At 58.7% G+C, this 19,830-nt stretch overlaps 1 protein-coding gene across 16 annotated transcripts in view; it reads left to right on the top strand.

Annotated features, from left to right (window-relative positions):
* Positions 1-19,830, top strand: part of KIF1A (kinesin family member 1A) — a 95,646-nt gene that overhangs the window by 33,884 nt on the left and 41,932 nt on the right. For 7 of the 16 annotated variants that reach the window (XM_087864989.1, XM_087864979.1, XM_087864978.1 and 4 more), the window contains exons 7-20: positions 656-767; positions 2,310-2,387; positions 3,083-3,148; positions 3,673-3,690; positions 9,226-9,301; positions 10,771-10,849; positions 11,641-11,783; positions 12,225-12,251; positions 13,524-13,735; positions 15,247-15,326; positions 15,656-15,731; positions 17,874-17,953; positions 18,250-18,356; positions 19,225-19,308. In XM_087864989.1, the coding sequence (XP_087721115.1) occupies positions 656-767; positions 2,310-2,387; positions 3,083-3,148; positions 3,673-3,690; positions 9,226-9,301; positions 10,771-10,849; positions 11,641-11,783; positions 12,225-12,251; positions 13,524-13,735; positions 15,247-15,326; positions 15,656-15,731; positions 17,874-17,953; positions 18,250-18,356; positions 19,225-19,308 (1,238 nt within the window). The remainder of the gene's footprint in view (positions 1-655; positions 768-2,309; positions 2,388-3,082; positions 3,149-3,672; positions 3,691-9,225; positions 9,302-10,770; positions 10,850-11,640; positions 11,784-12,224; positions 12,252-13,523; positions 13,736-15,246; positions 15,327-15,655; positions 15,732-17,873; positions 17,954-18,249; positions 18,357-19,224; positions 19,309-19,830) is intronic. The other 9 variants (XM_045795899.2, XM_045795897.2, XM_087864976.1 and 6 more) reach the window with 2 other exon arrangements.

The raw sequence follows: 19,830 nt of genomic DNA, 5'->3' as shown, positions 1-19,830 counted from the left end.
TGGTCAGGAGGACCAGCCTTGCCTTCTCCAAGGATGAGCAGCCCTCTGCACAGGGCACGGGGTAGGGGCTCTCGGGGAGGGGCTGACCACAAGGCGCTGCCGGGCACGGGCAGTCCATCTCCCTGGCTGCGCTGCCCTGGGGGTCTGCCCGGGTGGTCACGGCCACAGTCCCCCTCTCTGCCACCCAGGGGCTCTGTGGTGGCCCCGTGAGTGCGCTGTTCTGGTGAGGCCTCTCCCTGCTGGGGGCTAGACAGCGAGCTCAGCCCAGGGACGTGACCCGAGGTCTCTGCATGTCAGCAGCCCTGGGACCAGCCCCCCGTGTCCCCGCAGGCCCCAGACTGGGACAGAAGGTGGGAACCCCCTTTCCCTCCCGGGTGGGGCCCAAGAAGGTCCCCGGCCAGACAGTTGCGTGAGGGCTGTCTGGGCTCTGCTGAGCCCTTGTCACAGCACCTGTGTACCAGGCTGCAGCTGGTGGCCAGGCGGGTGTGGCCCTGCTCGTGCCGTGACAGGAGCACGGTCACCACGTGGCTGGGCAGGGCAGCCCGGGGAGCCCAGGGATGCTGATGCCCCATGACCTGGCCCGGCTGGCCAGCACCGTTAGCCACTCTCACACCCGGGTGTGATGTGCAACCACGTGTGGCTTCTGTTCCCCCAGAACCGTGGCGGCCACAAACATGAATGAAACCAGCAGCCGCTCCCACGCCGTCTTCAACATCATCTTCACCCAGAAGCGCCATGATGCAGAGACCAACATCACCACAGAGAAAGTGAGTGAGGCCTTGGCAGAGGGGGGCCATCCAGGCAGGGGCAGGGGTCGGTCCCATCAGGCAGGACGAGGAGGCCAGGGCGACCACCGGCCTGCAAGGTGTGTGCTGTGTCCTCGCCCTGGGCGCCGGGCACTCGCCACCCCCAGCCTGGCGTGGGCCTCCAGGAAGTTGGCCAGGCCTGCGAGGCCACTTCATCTCAGCGTTTGGCACTGCCTGGGTGTAGAAGGGGCTGGGGGTGGAGGGGCCATGGACCTAGCGTCTGCCTCTGTCTGCCTCCTGACGGATAGTTGTGGGGGAGACGGGGCTGAGAGGGGTGTCCCCAGGGCTGCAGCGCTGAGGGTGCTGCTGGCCCTCGGAGTCTGGGGGCCATGGATTGAACGAGTGCCCATCACAGAGATGACCGTGGGCCCGGGCCGACTGGCAGAAGCGGGGGCCCCGGCATCCGCAAGCACAAAGCAGAGGCTGTGCTGCCCGGGCTCCACCCCGCCCGCTGCCCCTGGCCCCGGATGCCTTTCCCACGCGCCTTGGCATTCTCAGTGGCTCCGGAGGGCACTGTCCCCTGGGGCCTTTATCCAGACACATAGTCTCTGTGCTCCCAGAAGGGGCGGCTGGGCAGGCTCAGGGCCTCTTCCTGTCTGTCGGTGGTTCTGTCCTTTGGTATTAGGTTTTCTCCATGTCATCTCCCCTGACTCATGGTCCAGGCCTCCTCCTGGGGGGCGCCTCAGCCACCTCCTGGCAGGCAGTGCTCTCTCAGGCAGCGACCCAGGGACTGCAGAGTGTCTGGGGGAAGTTAGCCCCACTTCGTTCCCGCTCATGCCACAGTCCCTTCAGCCTGGTGCCGTTCTCCCAAAGAGTCACGATGGCCCAGCGGGGTCTGGGGGGCAGAGCGCGCAGAGCTGGAACACGGTGGACCCAGCTGTGGGCCACCTGCTGTGACCGTCCCCCCTGCCACGGGCTCTGGGCACCAAGAGGGTCTCCTGACTGTTAACGTCTGGGAAAGTTCTGTCTGCAGTGACCATGGATCGGGAAGGCCTGGGTCTTTCTGGAACGCATGTGGCTGCACAGCCCAAGCCATGGTAGTGTCAGCCCCCACCCCCACCCCGCCCAGTGTCTGGGCTGGGTCGTGCAGCTGTGCCCTCGTGAGGCAGCTGAGCAGTGGCTGGGGCGCTGGAACTGGGCTCAGATCCCACCACAGATGATGAGCCCCTCTGTGGAAACAGGTGGGACACACCTGGAGAGCTCTGTGGGGATTCTGTGCGAACACACGAAGAGCGCCCCATGTGCTGAGAAGGGCACAGCGGAAGCATCGGGCATTTTGGGGTGAGAGGCATGCAGCCTCTTGGGGCAGTGAGCTTTGAACCTCAGGCAAAGCGTCGGATGAGCTGTGAAGGGAGGGCAACTGTGGGGTTAGAGACCGTTGGGCCCGGGGAAGGGCTTGGCCGCGGCTCCTCGAGCGTGTGCTTTAGGCCATGCTCAGAGGAGGCAGGGCGCCCCCATAGGGGCCTGCCGCCTCGCCTGCATTTGACGCCTTTGCCGCTTCAGGTGAGCAAAATCAGCCTGGTGGACCTGGCCGGGAGCGAGCGGGCCGACTCCACAGGAGCCAAGGGCACGCGCCTCAAGGTAGGGGCCAACTGGCATGCCTGTGGACCGTGCACCTCACTCAGCCGGCAGGCCGCATCTCTGAGCCCGGCTTGCTCCAGGAGGAGCTGGGCAGGAGGGGTTGGGACCACCCCCACCCAGGGCGAGCCCAGGCAGGGAGAGCAGGGGGCACGGGAGGAGGCGGGAGGAGGCCATAGCCAGAGCACTGCCCCCGGCACACTGGCTAGGGGTTAACAAGGACAGAGACCCTGGCAGGAAAGCCGGGCCTTTCACGGGTCCTCACAGTAACTTGGCCACCGGTGTATGGCTTTCGCGCCAGAATACAGGCTGCGAGGAAGACAGTCTCTGGTCAAAGCAGTCTTTGGTGTCAGGAAGGAGAGTTTTCATGTTCCAGCCCCCCTTTGGTCCCCGCCATTACCTAGTGGGTGGGAAGGGGCTCTGGAAATTTTACCAGCGGGGCACTGGGGCACATGTGAGATGTTACAAGGACTCCCAAGGAGCCTAGGAGAAGCTGGGCAAACTGTTCTCTGCTGGCCAGGGTGGGCCTCTGCCTGCCTTCTTGCCAGACACTCCCGTGCTCCAAGGAGCCCCAGGATTAACAGTCAGGGCTTGGTGACCTTAGCCGTGTGTCACATGGGGTGAGGCCCCAGGGGATCACACTGGAGCAAGAGGCTCCTGAGGCTTCCCGATGTCCTGATTGTCTTCTCCACACACAGGAGGGAGCCAACATCAATAAGTCCTTGACCACGCTGGGGAAGGTCATCTCTGCTCTGGCCGAAATGGTGAGCTAGCTTGGGGTTTCTAGAACTAGACTGATGGGATACATTTTGGAGGTGGCTCCCTGTCCTTCCTTCTGGGAGGATGCTGGGAGCCCGTCATACCTGTGCCAGACGCTATCTCTATCAAGGTGCCTGGGGTTCAAGGGAAAGCCCAGAGATGTGAAGGGAGTGTGTGTCACTAGGCTACAGATGGAGTAGCGATCCCTGTCACTCCCTGGAACCTCAATTTCCCCACCAGTATTGACCATTCACCGAGACACCCAGGCCTTTGCTCAGAGGATGGATTTTAGGAGGCCTCACCCTTCTCTTAAATTGTTTGGGATGAGGGAAGAGCTGCTGGGTGACAGCAGCCTGAGAGGTCACACTGTGGTTTGGCCTGTCAAGACCAGGGTGGCCAGCAATGGCTAGGTGGTGAGTGATGGACACCTGGCACGTGCTCAGGCCTCTCCTGTTCCTTTGTTCTCTGGAGCCCACCCTGGGTCCCCACCCTCGCTCCAGGTCCTCAAATTCTGTCTTTTCTTTTCCAGGACTCTGGGCCCAATAAGGTAAGCTGCTTTCTTCAGTTCTAGGGGAAGGAGTCTTCAGCCATTGGATTGGGGAGCTAGAAGCAAGGAGTGCCTGTAGCCCCAGTTGTTCTGTGAGGGTCTTGGCAGTAAAATTATACTTTCGCTTGTGCACCTAGCAGACAAACACATTGAGCCCATCTCTGAGCTGGGCCCTGTGTTAGAACAACAGCCCTTCCGGGGCCATAGCACAGTGGGGGACATAGATAGTAGACATGGAAACAGAATTATGAATTGGTATAAAGCTCATAAGGGAGAATTAAGGCTGTGAGCATGACGCATACATGAGATAGCCTTTAGTCAGTATGGCCATGGAAGCTTTATAGGACAGGTAGCTTTAGGGCTGAGACCTGAGGAGTGAGGAGAAGCCAGCCAGACAGAGGGGTGTGCACCTGTGCCATGTAGTTGGAAAGCCCAATGTGAGGTGCTAAAGTGGAAAAATGTTGATTTATATGAGGAATTGTGTGGGAAGAAATGTGAGGAACTATGTGGGGAAGCATAAGGAACTATGTAAGGAAATGAGAAGAACTGTGTGATGAACTATGTGAGGAACTGTGTGAGGAAATGTGTTAGGAACTGTGAAGTAACATGGGAGGAATTAAGCGAGGATCTGAGAGGAACTAACTGTAGGAACAGTGTGCATATTTGTGAGGAACTATGTGAATGATTTTGTGAGGAACTATATGGGAAGTGTGTGTGGAATTTTGAACAGTGTGAGGAATTATAAAGTATTGTGTAAAAAACTGTGAAAACTGAGGAACTGTGAGAGGAAGTATCTAAAATGGTATAGGGCAAGTGTGGGAATTCTTTGAGGAATTGTAGGGAATTGTGTAGGCAACTGAAATACTGTACATAGGACTGTGTAAGGAACTACATGAGGAAGTGTGAGAAATGGGTAAAATGCAGAAGGAACTGTAATGGAGTATATCGTGGACTATAGAAAATTGAAACCGTGTATGGCATTCTGTGAAGAACTGTAACTGTGACAAAATGCGTGTGAAACTGTATGAAGAATTATGAGTGAATGTGTGGACTGTGTGAAGTGAGGTGCTGTGGAGAATGGTATGGGGAGCTAAATGGGTAACTGTGTGAGGAAACCAAGGAACTATGTGGGAGCTGTGAGGAACCACGTGAAGACCATGTGAGAAACTCTGAGGAAATGTGAGAGGAAGTGTAGGAAATGGTGTGAGAATTGTGTGTGGGAATTGTGAGGAACTGTGGAACTGTGTGGTGAACTAGTCAGGAACTGTGTGAAGAATTGTGAGGAACTGTGATGGTGTAGGGAATAGTTGGAAAGGTGTGGGAAAACATGTGGGAATTGTGTGTAAGGGGAACCTTGAGGAACTGTGTGTAGACCTGTGAGCAACAGTGAGTGACTATGTGAGGAGCTGTGTGGGGAACTGCTTAGCGCAAGTGTGAGGTACTAGTATGGGGAATCATGCAAGAAGTCTGGAATTGTGTTCCATTGTGAGGAACTGTGTGGAATCTGTGAGGAACACACTGAAATGGAAGAGGTAGTATGTGAAACGGTGTGGGGAATTGTGTCTGTGAACTTGGAGGAGTTCTTTGTGGGACTGTGTGAAAAACTGGTGACTTATGAGAAGAATTGTGTGAGGAATTGTGAGGGATTATGTGGCGAAATGTGTGAGAGAGAACTGTGAGGAATTGTATGAGGAATTCTGTGAGGAACCTGTGGGGACTGTGAGTAACTATGAGAGAAACTGTGTGACAAACTGAGGGACTGGGAGGAACTGTGTGAAGAAATGTGTCAAGAACTGTGAGAAAATGAGAGGAACTCTTTGAGGACCTGTAAAGGAACTGTGTGGGAACAGTATGAGGCAACTTTCTGTGGAAGTATGTGAGGAAGTGTGTAGGGAACTGTGTAAGAGATTGTGCGGAACTGCGAGAGGAAGAGTGTGGAACTGTATGAATTAACTGTGGTGAACTGTATGTGACCGTGAGGAACTGGGTGGGAAACTATGTAGAAAGTATGTGGGGAACTGTTTGAGGAACTACGAGAAACAGTTTGAGGAAATACATGAGGAACTGCATGATTCTGAGGGTTTCCATGCGGAATTGTGAGGAACTGTGGGAGGAACTATGTGAGGAATTGTGAGAGGAACTGTGTGTAAGTAAAGAATCGTGAGGCACTTTGCAGAACTGTATGAAGTATGTGAAATTGTGTGGGCGGACTGTGTGGGAATTGTGTGAGTGACTTTTGAGGAAATTTTTGGAGAACTGTGAGGAACTCTGGAGTGATGGGGGAACTTTGTGGGGAAGTGTGAGGAACTAGGTAGAACTGTGTGAGGGAACTGTGAGGAAGTGAGAGAAACTGTGACAAACTATGTGTAGAACTGTGTGGGGAGCTGTGTGGAAAATTGTGAAGAAATGTATGTGAGAAACTGTGGAACTGTGAGAGGAAGCATGTGAAATGGTGTGGGCAAGTATGGGGGCTGTGAGGGAACTGTATGGAAACCTATGTGAGGGACAGTGCACAATCCCTTACACAAGTTTCTTACAGAGTTCCCCACACAGTCTCAGTGCAGTTCTTCACACTGTTCCTGGCACAGTTATACACACACGCTTCCTACCTACAGTGGGAAAAGGAATGTGAGGAACTGTGAGAAACTTTAGGGGAAATGCATGCAGAACTGTGTAACAGACTATGTCAGAGATTTGTGTGGAGAAGTGTAAGAAACTTTGAGGGATTGTGTGTAAAAGTGTATGGAAAATTGTGTAGGATCCATGTGACAAGTGTGTGTGTGAAACTGTACGTGGCACTGTGTGGTCTGTTGGGAACTGTGTGGAATGGTGTGAACTATGAGAAACTGTGTGGAACTGGGTGAGAAACTGAATTGTGAGGAACTGTATATGGACTTTGTGGAACTGTGAGAGGAAGAAATTTTATGGGGAGCTGTGTGAGGAACTATGAGAGGATCTGAGATGAAAACTATGGGAGGCACCAGGTGAATTCTGTGGAGAGCTGTGAGGAATTGTGAGGAACTGTAAGGAAATAGATGTAGACTGTATGAAGAATTGTGAGGAACTCTGTGTGCCCTGTGTAAGGAAACATGTGGAACGGTGGGGGGGGGGGGGAACTAAGTGAGTAACTATGTGAGGAAACTGAGGAACTGTGAAGAATTGTGTGAGGAACCCTTTGAGGAACTGTGTGGGAAGTATTCATGGAACTGTGTTAGGGGTGGTGTGAAAGATTATGTCAGGAACTGAGAGGAATTGTGTGAGGATCTGAAAGGAACTATATGAGGAACTGTGTAAAGAACTGTGAGAAGAGCTATTTGAGAAACTGTATGTGGAACTGTATATAGAGTTGTGCAGTACTGTGTGTGGAATTGGAAGAATTGTGAGGAACTGTGTGAGGAGTTGTATAAAGTCTGTGAGGAAATGTGGGGGAAGTATGAGAAACTAGATGAGAAACTGAGGAACCGTTGGGAACTGTGAGAAGTGTGAGAAACTATGTGGAACTGTGAGAGGAAGAATACAAAATGGTGTGGGGACTGTGTGAAAGTGCTGAGGATGGTTTCAGGAATTGTGAGGGACTGTGTAGAATTATGGGTGGAAGTGTGAGGAGCTGCATTGGGACCATGTAGGGAACTCTTTAAAAAACAGAATTGTGTGAGGGATTGTGGGGGGAACTATGTTAGGAGCTGTGAGACGCTCTTTAGGGAAATGCGTGAAGAACTGTGAAGGGCTGTGTCAGGGACTGTAAGAAATTGAGTGGAACTATGTGAGGAACTCGAGATCTGTGTGAAGATCTGAGCATAACTACGTAAAGAACTATATGAGGAACTGTGAGAGAGGAACTATGTCATGAATTGTGGAATCTATTGTGTGACAAATTGTGCAGAATTGTGTGAGGGACCTGGAACTGTGCAGGGTGCTGTGGGGAACCGCATGAGGGAGTAAGGGACTGTGAGGGAATATGTGAGGCACTATGGGAACTGTGCGAAGTGCTGTGGGAGTGGTTGCAACAGAAACTTTTTCAGGAATTGAGTGAGAAATTTTTTGAGGATCAGGGCCTGGAGGGGGGAGCATGGAGGCATGTAGATGATGAGGCCAGCGAAGGGCAAGCGCCTGATTCGAGGTTTTTAGTCTGTTGTCAGGAACTCGCTGATTGTGGTTCAGTGGGGAGCAGTGGATGGGTGTTCAGCAGGGCACACAGTCTGGTTCAATCTGGCACGTGTTGCTCAGGCTGCTGCATGAAGAATAGATGGGAGCGGCATGGCCTGGTGTGGCAGTCAGGAGAATGCCAGTCAGTGTTGCAAAAATCCGGGTGTGAGATGATGGAGGCCGGGAAGGCAGAGGAGAAGGGCGAGCAGCGGGTAGCTCTGGGAGGTGCAGGAGGACGACTGAACAGCGGCTGCTAGTGGATGGAACGAGCTGTGGTGACAGAGCGACGGAACTGGTCCTTGCTGAAGGGACTGCATGGTGGAAGGGCAGTGACTGTGGAAATGAGGACTGTGACAAATGTGGCAGAGGATTCAGCCTCCGGAATTAAGTAATCCAAAAGCAAAGTTAGAAATATAGTTTTTATCCACCAAGTCTCAACGGAGAAAAAAGGCCGTCAGTACTGAGGAGCTGCTGGGAGATGGACACTCAAGGCCCGCCTACAGCGAAGCCGGCACAGCATTCGGAAAGCCGTTCTGACCTCGTGTCTCAAGAGCTTTCACAAGTTATGTTCTCTGAGAGCTCGTGGAGCTCCTCGTGGAACTCATCCTGAAGAACGATGGTGGATGAGCTTGTGCCCAGAGAAATGGCCCAGCCCTTGGGGTAGTGCCTGTGTGCGTCTCCCTGGGTGGGGAGTCTGGGGGGAAGGGGCCACGTCTGCTGGCCACTGCAGGTGCTCAACAGTACTTTGACGCAGCTGCATACATGAACTAGGAGACACTGGAAAGTAACTGAATATCCATGCTCAGTGGACTCCAGTCAGTCCCTAAGCCGTGTCTGTAAGAAGCAAGGATTCCTAGCAGCCAGTGGAGGATGCCTCATCCTGAGGGGAGGGGTGGGGGAGCAGGTTCTAAGAAAGGGGCTTGTGCCTGGACTGCAGGGGAGGGAAGGTGAGCTCCATGTGGAGAGAGAGGTGAGCGGATGGCCACCGGCAGGGCCCGGAGTGCCGCATAAAGTGGTGGGGCCTTTTCTCTTTAGTCAGCTGAACTGACAGTACTGCTTGAGGAGGGGGCGATGGGCCGAGATTGGTCCTTCTGACAGAGTGAGGGAGGACATCGGCTCTGCCTGGCTGTGTGGCCCAGATGCGCAATGGGATGGACTAGGGAGGAACCTGAGGGGAAGTGACAGCGAGTGCGGCAAGCTTGAGTGCTGGCGCCTGGGGGTAGCACTGGGGGTCAGGTGGGGAGAGGCCTTGAGAACTGGCCAGGCCCTGCCCTCCACAGCAGCCTTTGGCTTTGGGGACCCACCGTCCAGACCCTGTGCTTTTGCCTCCTCCATCTCCCTTCCCCTCCAGTGGGCTCAGGGTTGACCTTGAATGTTCTTCCCCCATAGAACAAGAAAAAGAAGAAGACAGATTTTATTCCATACAGAGATTCTGTGCTGACCTGGCTCCTCCGGGAAAATCTGGGTGAGGACTCTCGGGTTCACCTATCCCTAGGGTTCTGACTTCCACCTTGAGCCATTGTCCTGCCTTCCCTCCTAGGGAGGGGTGTCCGACCACCAGGAGGCGTCTCACCCTTTCTGGGCCAAGGCTGAGGCAAACTTGGGGGATCCTTCTGGAGGGCCTGGGCTGGTGGCCAGTGAGGAGCTAAGGAGAGCAAGTGCGGGGAAGCAGGATGGCCCACAGACAGGGCCACAGAATACACACGCTTATGTCAGGGCTCCTGCTTCAAGCCTGTGACACCCAGACTAAGTACCCACCCCTTGCTGGCACTCCATGATTCCAGGGAGCCCTGCTTGCTTGCTGGGTTTTGGTAGGTGCCATCTGTCACCCCTTCTCCCCGAGTTCTGAGCCCCTAAGAGACATAGGGAGATGGAGACCGAAGTGTCCCAATACTGATCTCTTTCCTCCCAAAAATAACCTCGGGGGTCCTCCCTGGCTATGTTCACAGTTTGGGAGGCTAACGCCCAGGAAGGTAAACTGAGTCTTGGGCTGACCTGGTGAACATAGGCAGCTGGGACCTCCAGCCTTCCTCAGCTTCGTGACTACGGTGTAGAAGCCCCTGCTGGCCAACTTGGCACCCCAGAACCAGCCTGGCTGATCCCCCGCTTGGGCTAGGGACGGGTGCCACATCAGGCCTCCCGGGTGCTCCCAGGGGCTGGGTGGGCCCCCCGAGAGTGCAGGTAGTGTCCTAGGAATGTGCTCCTTCCCTGCGATGTGGATTGGAAGGAGGCCTCTGCCACAGGGCCACGCCCAGGCCCAGCTCCTGGGTAGGGGCAGGGGGAGCCCCCTGTGCAGCCCAACCTGGAACCTGGTGTGGCATCACTCCCCAAGCCCTTCACACTGCACATTTCGTGTGGGGGCCGCACCCTGGGAACATGGGTTCCCTGAGGGCTGCCCGGGCTGCTGACCTGCCCACGCTGACTGCCCAGTGCTCACTCCATTCGGAGCCTTCGAGTGAGCCGTCAGCCCTGGAGCTGAAGCCGAACTGTCCATTTCCTCATGCAGTGCGCTACCTGATACCAGGTCTGCCCTGCCCTGGGCCAGGCCTCGGACAGGAAATATTAAGAAAAAGATCCCAAATAAGAAAGATAAAAATGAAAGAAATGATTGCATCTTGAATTGAAATGAATGTTGAATTTCTTAAGAGATTATCCTGACCTTGCAGTAAATGCTGTAAAATCCGCCCCAGCTCCCCTTCTTCATTATGGGGAGGGAAGCCTGGCTCTCGTAAAATAGCCCCAAATGTGAGGAAAGTACGCTAGAGAAGAAAAACAACCGAGGGGCCCACTGAAGTGGTGAAGGCCAGACCCCCTGTTCACACAGTGGCCTGTGACTCAGTTTACCTGTCTGGGCCTCGGCCTCCTCCCCAGCTGCAAAGGGTAGGAGGGGACAGGGGAGAGGAGCCCCCCCACGACCCAGCCTTCTTCCCACAGGCGGGAACTCGAGGACAGCGATGGTGGCGGCCCTGAGCCCCGCAGACATCAACTACGATGAGACTCTGAGCACCCTGAGGTGTGTTCTCGAGCGAGGCGGGCCCCGCCCCCGGCCTGGCTCTGGGATGGTGTGGATGCCTCTCTGCCTGAGTCAGGAGCACTGCTTTGGGGGAGGTCATCTCGTCTGGGGCTCCTTGAGACTTCAAATGGCTGTCGGGGGCACCTGGGTCTGCACGGGCCTGTTCCATTCCCACCGCCCATGGGACTCCAAGCGCCCCGGACCCCTGTGGTACCAAATCAGGTCTTTAAGGAGCAAAGGGGCATGGGTGTGTTCCAAGGGTCCCTCTGGCTGGCTACAGGGCGGGCAGCCTGGGTGGGGAGCCTGGGTGCCGGCCCTGAAGGAGGCTGCTGGGCTGACTGGGTCACACGCCAGCTATGGTAAAAGGAGAAATGGGTGTGGGTCCCTATGTAGGTACGTGTGCACACACCTGTGACACTTAGGAGTGCAGGTTAAACACACACGCACGTGGGCATCCTCACATTCCCCCAGCGGTCAGACCTGCTCCCTCCACCCCGGGGACCACGGGTCCAGGTGCGAAGGCCCCACCACAGGGAGAGGTACCACTGCATCCCTACTCCTCCCCGGGGACTCGGTTCCCCCAGATGGGGGGGCAGGGCTAGGTGACCCCCCTTGTAGGTTTCTGGTCAATGGCCCGACTGACTCCAAGTGGGGTGACCCCTGCTCTGGGTCACAGCCCTGGGTCCCAGCTGCTGAGGCCTTCCCCAGCAGGGCTCTGCCCTGGGCAGGGCTCGGGGCCCCTTTGGGCCTGCTGGCCACGGGCACAGCCCACAGCTCCCTTGGCTGTCCAGGTATGCCGACCGCGCCAAACAGATCCGCTGTAACGCCGTCATCAACGAGGACCCGAACAACAAGTTGATCCGTGAGCTGAAGGATGAGGTGACCCGGCTGCGGGACCTGCTGTACGCCCAGGGTCTCGGGGACATCACCGACAGTGAGTGTCTGTGCCCGCCTGTCCTGGGCAGGGCGGCCGGGCCGGTGTGGCCTCCCTCCTTGGGACAGCCACCCGCTGGCCGGCTGGGGCCCGGCTGGGGCCGGTCAGGCTGCCCTCACGGTCCTGACCAGAGCCTAGCCCTGCTCTGAGTCCCTGGGCAAGCCACCTTGGGGGGAGGCTGGGGGTTCTGGCCTCGGCCGGGGTGGACTGCATGGTTTGGGTCTGGCACCGGCCCAAGCAGGCCGCAGACAGTTTCCCTGGAAGCCACATCGGCGTGCTGTGGGTGCTGGGGTTGCAGCGGTCCCCGAGTGTCCGCCGAAGACCCCCGCCACCCAGCCTGGTGCCTGGCCTGTGATGCGTGGGCCTCAGACCCTCTGGAGACAAACCTGTTCTTCTGTTTCTCTGTCTCTCCTCCCTCCCCCTCACCTCCCCTCCCCTTAGCCAACACTGTGCCCGGAGGACCCAAATGTGTGTATCCCCCTTGCTGCTCTCTGCTTCCCTGCTTCTGCCCCTGCTCCGCGGGGCGTAGGGCAGCACGGCGGGGAGGCGCCGGCCCAGCCCTCCTCTGCCCTCCCCCATTCCAGGGCTGACAGGCACCCTCTCCCTAGATGCAGGTCACACTACCTGCTTGCCGATGCTCCTGGCTCAGCCCATGTCTCTGTGGGAAACTGAGGCCACAGGGAGGCCTGTGCAACTGGAAGTGACTGAGCTTGGCCTGTCTGAGCGCCCTGTACTCCCAGAGGCCTGGGAAGCTCAGAATGGTAGCTAGCACCAGAGGGCGGGGAGAGCCGGAGAGCCTGAGGAGGGCCGGGTCTGCCCCCTGGCTCCCAGCGCCGGCCTCCCCAGGCCCCCCACACCCTGAAGCCCCTTCCCCTGGGAATGCCGAGTGAGAATGCTGCCAGAGCCTCCCAGCCTGTCTCCTGGCCTTGGGCCTGCTCCCTGCGGCATGGGCCTGTGGTTTGGTGCCTCCCTGACCCAGGGGCCACAGGGCACCCTCATTCTCCCAGCGCCCCGTGCTGTCCTATGTTTGCCGCTGCTCTGCTGCGTGTCTGCTTCTGCCAGGAGGGGTCTGGGCACCTCCCCCACCAGGGGGTGTCCTAGCCCCAAGTCCCAGGCCTTAGGGGGCATGGAGCCCTGGGGTGGCCCAGAGCAGGCTCTTCGGGGTGGAGTGGGGGCTCTTCTTGGGGATCCCACAGTTCACCTCTCCTCCAAGGTGGTCTCGGGGCCGATTCCTGTGCTCAGTGGGGCTGGACAGTGAGCACAGCACAGTGCCCGCAGCTTGGGGACACATGGCGGGCGAGGCGGGTGATGGGTACCGGGTTGGTGGGGTCACCCATGGCAGAGAGGATGAGGCCAGGTGTCAGGGCCCTGAGTACAGGGAGGCCACAGGACGGTGACAGCAAAGGCAAGGAGACAGGGTGGGGGTGCGGAGGCTGCCGGGTGGCCTGGGAGCGGGTGCAGGGAAAGCAGAAGGCCGCAGGCCCAGGCAGGGTGGGGAAGGTAGAGAGGAGCTCGAGGGGGTGCCCTGCTGCTGCCGGGGTGCTGGGAGGGCCGGGTCCCCTCGTGGGGAGGTGGCAGACAGCCCTGCATGTGCTTGTTGGCGCTGGGCCCCAGGCTGCACCTGCTGGGGGTTTCTGTTTCCTGCCTCTCTCCATCCACCTGTTGCTTTTTCCCAACTTGGTCTTTCTTTTCTCTCCCTCCCGTCTGTCTGCCCGCCCTCTCCTTCCCTTCCTCCCGTAGACGTGTCCGACCTTGAGAACAATAACCGTAACCGTGGCGGGGTAGAGTTGAGTCCAGCCCCTGACAATCTCTCCACAGTGACCAACGCCCTGGTGGGCATGAGCCCCTCGTCCTCGCTCTCAGCCCTGTCCAGCCGCGCCGCCTCCGTGTCCAGCCTGCATGAGCGCATCTTGTTTGCCCCAGGCAGCGAGGAGGCCATCGAGAGGCTGAAGGTGAGGGCGCGGCTGGCAGGAGACAGCACCCCCCAGGGTCCTGGGCACTGGGGGCGGGGCCTGAGAGCTCTCCTCCTGGAAGGGGTGCGCTGACAGCAGGGAGTCGGCTTGCTCGGGGGCGGAGCGAGCAGTGTGGATGGGTGCAGAGCCAGTCTGGGCCCCGCCTGCACGTACCCCCTCCACTGCCCAACACCGAGGAGTCCCCACTTAGCAGGGCAGGCAGGGGTCCGGGGGGTTCTGTGCTCACACCTGTGACCCTGCAGTGGGCCAGCTGGGTTTTAGTTTATGGGCTCGGCGTTCCTTTAGCGGATGACTGTGGGGTGCTGGGCTGTGCGGGGATGGGGGTGACTTGGCAGACAACCGCACAGAGCCTGGACAGAGGCTGGGGTAGGGCACCCGGTGGGTGGGTGACCCTGGGGCATAGGGCCCATTGGGGTGAGGCACCGGGAAGGGAGCCAGGAGCTGGTGCTGATGTTGGAAGTGCTTGCCGTCTGTGTCCCGGCAGCAGCCGAGGGACATCTGTGCCTAGAACCAGTCTCAGTGTCCCTTGTGTCTCTCAGTGTCCCCAGTATCTCTTAGTACCCCCGCATGTCTAGTGTCCCTGAGTATCTTGCAGTGTCCTTGGGTGTTACTCAGTATCCCCGCATGTCTCTCAGTGTCCCGTGTGTCTGTGTCCCATGTGTCTCTAAGTGTCCCACACATCTCTCAGTGTCCCTGTATGTCTCTCAGAGTCCCATGTCTCTGTGTCCCCTTGTGTCTCTGTATCCCCATGTGTCTCTGTGTCCCCACATGTCTCTCAATGTCCCGTGTGTCTCTCAGTGTCCCGTGTGTCTGTGTCCCCTTGTGTCTCTGTATCCCCATGTGTCTCTGTGTCCCCACATGTCTCTCAATGTCCCGTGTGTCTCTCAGAGTCCCATGTCTCTGTGTCCCCTTGTGTCTCTGTGTCCCCACATGTCTCTCAATGTCCCTGTATGTCTCTCAGAGTCCCATGTCTCTGTGTCCCCTTGTGTCTCTGTGTCCCCACATGTCTCTCAATGTCCCTGTATGTCTCTCAGAGTCCCATGTCTCTGTGTCCCCTTGTGTCTCTGTGTCCCCACATGTCTCTCAATGTCCCGTGTGTCTCTCAGTGTCACTCATGTCTCTCAGTGTCCCGTGTGTCTGTATCCCCATGTGTCTCTGTGTCCCCACATGTCTCTCAGTGTCTCGTGTCTCTCAGTGTCCCGTGTGTCTCTCAGTGTCCTCATACGTATGTGTTTCTCTTCCTCCAGGTTTATTTTGCCTTTTCCTTTACTATCTGGCTGTGTCCACAGGAGAGACTTGTGTTTGCGGACACGTTAACCCCTCAGCCCTTCACTTTGACCTTTCAGGCATCGTGCTGTCTAGACAGACTTGGGAGTTGGGGCCCTGGTGCCAGGCAGACCTGGCTGCTTGTCTGCCCTTTGCCTGGCAGCCTGGCCTGCCTACTGCTGCCCCAAGCCCCCAGCCTCACTCTGCTCTGTCCCACTGCCCAGGAGACAGAGAAGATCATTGCTGAGCTCAACGAGACATGGGAAGAGAAGCTGCGGCGGACGGAAGCCATCCGGATGGAAAGGTGGGTGGTGGGGAAACTGAGGAAACTCCAGCCCTGGGCTCCTGCTCCTGGGGGTGGCCGTGCCCTAGTGCAGGAAAGGCTCATCTCCTCTCACCAGGGACTCCCCACCGCTGTCACTGATGACCCCATTGACCTGATCCCTGATCAGGTGACAGGTCTCTCCAGGCGGATGCCTTAACTCAACTGACCAGGTGGGGCACCAGCTGGGCGCTGCCCTTGGGCCATGTGGCCAGAGCCGCACCAGCTCCTGCTTGGCCGGTGGGTCGGTTGGGGGTGAGGCAGGTCCTATGGCCTTGAGGCTCAAGCTGACCCGGACACTGTCCCTCCAGGGAAGCCTTGCTGGCCGAGATGGGCGTGGCCATGAGGGAAGACGGTGGCACACTGGGGGTGTTTTCTCCCAAAAAGGTAGGTGCTCGTTCTAGTTCTGGGGTGTGGTCCTGACTCGGACTGGCCTGGGTGGCCCACAGCCCTTTGTGGGGTGTCAGCTCCTCTGGGAGCCCAGAGGGTCCTCCTGGGCTGAGAAGGGGCGGGTCCAGGCCCCAGGGGCCATGCTCACCCACAGCCAGACCTTCCTGTGTGGGAGACTTGGCCTGGCCTCCCCACAGCGGGATGTCCCCATGGCCTTAAGACATCCAGATGGGTCGCTCTGCCTGAGGAATGGCCCGGGATCCTCGAGGTGGAGACAAGACTGGGGGACGCAGACCACCAGAGCCCGTGCTGGCCGTGGGCAGGGTCTGGCTGGATGTGAAGCTGGGAGGCACTGGCCTCTTGGAGCTTAGCGAAGTGGGGCCTGGCTGTCCCAGCTGGGACTCCTCTTCTCCCACCCCAGCCTGGCTCGCTCTCCAGACCCAGCCCTGTCAGCTGAAGGTCTCCAGCGGAGCAGAGCACCACCCCCTTCGGGAGATCAGATGGGGTATAGTGTGAGCATTTGGGGAAAAGTCTCTCTGATGATTCTAGGACCCAGGACTCCCCTTCACCCTAAAGAGTGCCAGACCCTTAGACCTCTTAGGAGCCAAGCTCCAAGCTGGGAAGCCTCCAAGGAGGGGGTGACAGTCTGCTCTGACCACAGCTCGGGGTCTCCAGGCCCCCCCCCCCCGACACCTGGTCAGCGAGGACGCGCCCGCCCACCCTGCCAGGGCAGCTTCGCTGTGGCTGCCTTTTCACACTGGTGTCGTTTGGGACAAAGGGTTTTTGCGTTGCCGGCACCTGAAGCCAGAGGCACGTGGCACGCCCGCCGTGCCGCTGGGGACCCCATGGGAAGGGAAGCGCGCAGGCCGGGGCAATGCATTCGTCAGCCCGGTGGCCACTCCCTGGGGACAGGGCCAGGCTCCTTGGGCTTCTTCTGCCCCTGGGCCCTGCAGGCCAGGGGAGCAGCGTGGGCTAAGGCCCAGAGGCAGGAGGGAGGGAGGGGTGCTTGGGACGACGAGCGGGCAGGCTCTGCACTTGGGGCAGGTGGTTCACTGCCTCATATCCCTTCTGGACAGGCCTTTAGTTTTCACTTGGAGTGGATCATTCTTGGGCTCTCCCCCTGCCCCTTCCTGGAGGGGTGGGGCGCACCCCAGGGCTAGTGCACAGAGCTGTGGGTGCAGGTAGCTGTGGGACACTTGGCACCCTGGAGGCCTGTGGTTGGTGGCAGAGGGAATACTATGGCCCCGGTCTGGGCACTGCCCTGGGGGCCTCTGAGGATAAGTATTCCTGAGACTCTGGCGAGCACAGCTCTCCTTGCTTAGGGGAAGGGGTGGCTGGGGATGGTTGTCCCCAGTGTCCGAGGACCAGGACTTCACCGTCCTGCACAGAGTGGTGGCGCTGGGGGACTTGGAGCTGGGCGTGGAAGCTGCTTGTTCCGAGGTGCCCAGTGGGAGGCTGTCCCAGCCTCCACCAGATTACAGGACCCCGGCCTGGGACGTAGTGTGGGTGGCGTTCCTGAGCTCAGGAAGTGTGCCTAGGGCCCCAGTGGGCGAAGCCTGTGGGGGTTGCCCTCAGAGGGGCAGGTGACTGAGGGCAGTGCTCACACAGGGTGGTCATCTTGGGTATGCCTGCGGACAGGAGGGGCCCGAGCTGGGTGGCCTGGCAGGGACTTCTTTCACAGCCTCTGCTCCATAGCCCCCAGGCCAGATCCCTCCCCAGTCAGCAACCTAATTCTTTTGGACTGGCAGATCCACTGGGGCCCTCAGCTCCTGGGCATTTCAGTTGGAATGGGGTCCTGTAACCCCCTTTTAGGGTGGAGGAACGGACCTAGAACCTGGTGCCCTGGGGCCTGCGGGACCCAGCCTGTGCCCTGCATATCCAAGGGCCCACCACAGCCGCCAGCACCTCCCCAGGCTCCCAGCTCCTCTGGAAGCCCAGCTCCCCCTAAGGGCCTTCCCCCTAGGTTCTGAGCTCCCTAGGCTCCTCCTCGGGGAAGCCAGGCTGGGAAGACCCTGTCCCCATGAGGCCAGACCTAGGGCTGGTCGTGGTCTGGCTCCTGAAGGGAGAGAGGTCAGATGGGTGGCCAGTGCTGGGCGCCTACGTTTCCGCAGAAGAGGTGACCCTCCTCTTTGTCCCCAGACGCCACATCTAGTCAACCTGAACGAGGACCCGCTGATGTCCGAGTGTCTCCTGTACTACATCAAGGACGGGATCACCAGGTGGGGGCCGTGAGGGGGGTCGGCGAGGGGCTGCCAAGCCTGGCATCTGTTGGAACACTGCTGTCCGCCCATGCTTGCTGCTGGAGACAAGGCTGAGGGCCACTCAGTGCTACGTGGCTCTCCCAGGCTGGGCTGCATTTGGGGCATCCCCCGCGGCCCCACTCATACGCACCCTGGGCGTCTCCTGATGGAGCCCAGCTGGGCATCCCTGTGGGGGGGCGGGGTGGGCCAGTGGGCGGTGGCTGGGGTGCACTGGGTCCCGCCAGTGCTGACGGTCGCCTGCCCCTCCTCCCCAGAGTGGGCCGGGAGGATGCGGAGAGACGGCAGGACATCGTCCTGAGCGGGCACTTCATCAAGGAGGAGCATTGCGTTTTCCGGAGCGACTCCCGAGGGGGCAGTGAAGGTACCCCGCCCTTCAGCCCTGCCCAGCCCGGGGCTGCTGACTGCCGGGCTCAGCCCAGGTTCCCAGTCAGTCCCGGGAAGCAGCTCCATTGGAAACGGGGCTTCGAGTGCTCGGCTGTGGACATGGGAGCTCCCTCTTGTGCCAGGAGTGAGCTGGGGGTCTTCCTGGGCAGGAGGATAGTAAGCTGTGAGGAATGAGCCTAGATCGGGGTGGAGAGCTATTTTTAGACCACACTTTCCTGTTGGCCTTGGAGCAGCCATCTGTCCATTACCCAGCCTGCCTGCCTCTATCGCCATTGCCCGTCTTGGACGTGGCCCTCTCAGGGAGGCCCCTGCTCTGTCCGTGTGCCATCACAGCGCCCACAGCCCCCCGGCACCAAGCATGCTCCCTAGAGAGTGTCTGGCCTGCAGCCCACTGTGACTGGACACCTCAGGGTCATGGCCTTAAACAAGTTTTGGGGACGTTGGTCCTCCCAGAATTCTGTCCCCAAAGCCTGCCCTCTTCTGAGTGGCTGGACTCTAAGCTCTGGGGGCTCTGGGACTCCTGGGGACATGCCAGCCACTGTTTCCCATCCATGTCCACCTGGAGACCGTGATGGGCGCCCTGGTTCCCTGACTTGGGCACATGCGCCTCTCCATCGGGCGTCACCTTCCTTGTCTGGTGTGTGAGGTGCAGCCCTCCTCTGGGGCCCAAACGAGGTATTGTCTGCTGGCAGTCAGGCTTTGCAGCTGGCAGGGAGGAGAGGCCTGATGGGGGCCGCACCTGGGTGGCCAGGTGAGCCGAGCCATGCGTGTGGTTAGAGGGCATGACCACCGGATGACAGTCCCTCACAGTCCTCCTCTCTGCCCCCTGCCCGTCTGTTCTACAGCCGTGGTGACCCTGGAGCCCTGCGAGGGTGCAGACACCTATGTCAACGGCAAGAAAGTCACGGAGCCCAGCATCCTGCGGTCAGGTATGGCTAGGGCCTGGCACAGGTGTTGCCTTCCCCCTGCTGCTTCAAGATGGGGTCTGGGATCCATGTTCTCAGCTTGGTGTCTCCCTCCTGGAACCTGAGCCTGGCTATAATCAGGGCCCAAGGGCAGGGAGGACAGAATGGTGACTAGCCGAGGGTGGCTGGTGAAGGTGGCTGGGGGAGGAGCTGAGGGAGGCCTTAGGGAGGACCCACCAACGGACAGGGGCTGGCGTGGGAGGAGGAGCTAAGCTGGCCCCCGTGGGCCACAAGTTGGAAGGAAACTAGGCTGTCCAAAGAGCTCTTGTGGGCAGGATTGTCCAAAGACAGTGGGCGCGTCTGCCCTAGAGGATGCATCTGCCCTGGGGGGCCCCGGGCGCACATAGACCGGCGCCCACTGTTCTCCAGCAGCTGGGGAGGCTGATGGGCAGGGCAGGACCCCCGAGCCCGTATTGCAGCACCCTGCAGAGGGGCCCGAGCACAGCCCCCGGGTGTGGAGGAGCATCGAGGACCAGGGCATGGGGT

The sequence above is a fragment of the Ursus americanus genome, chromosome 1, assembly GCF_024610735.1.
Source record: "Ursus americanus isolate L20-20 chromosome 1, mUrsAme1.1.p, whole genome shotgun sequence".
In the NCBI taxonomy this organism is placed as follows: Eukaryota; Metazoa; Chordata; class Mammalia; order Carnivora; family Ursidae; genus Ursus; species Ursus americanus.
This window is presented reverse-complemented; position numbering and strand designations above follow the sequence as displayed.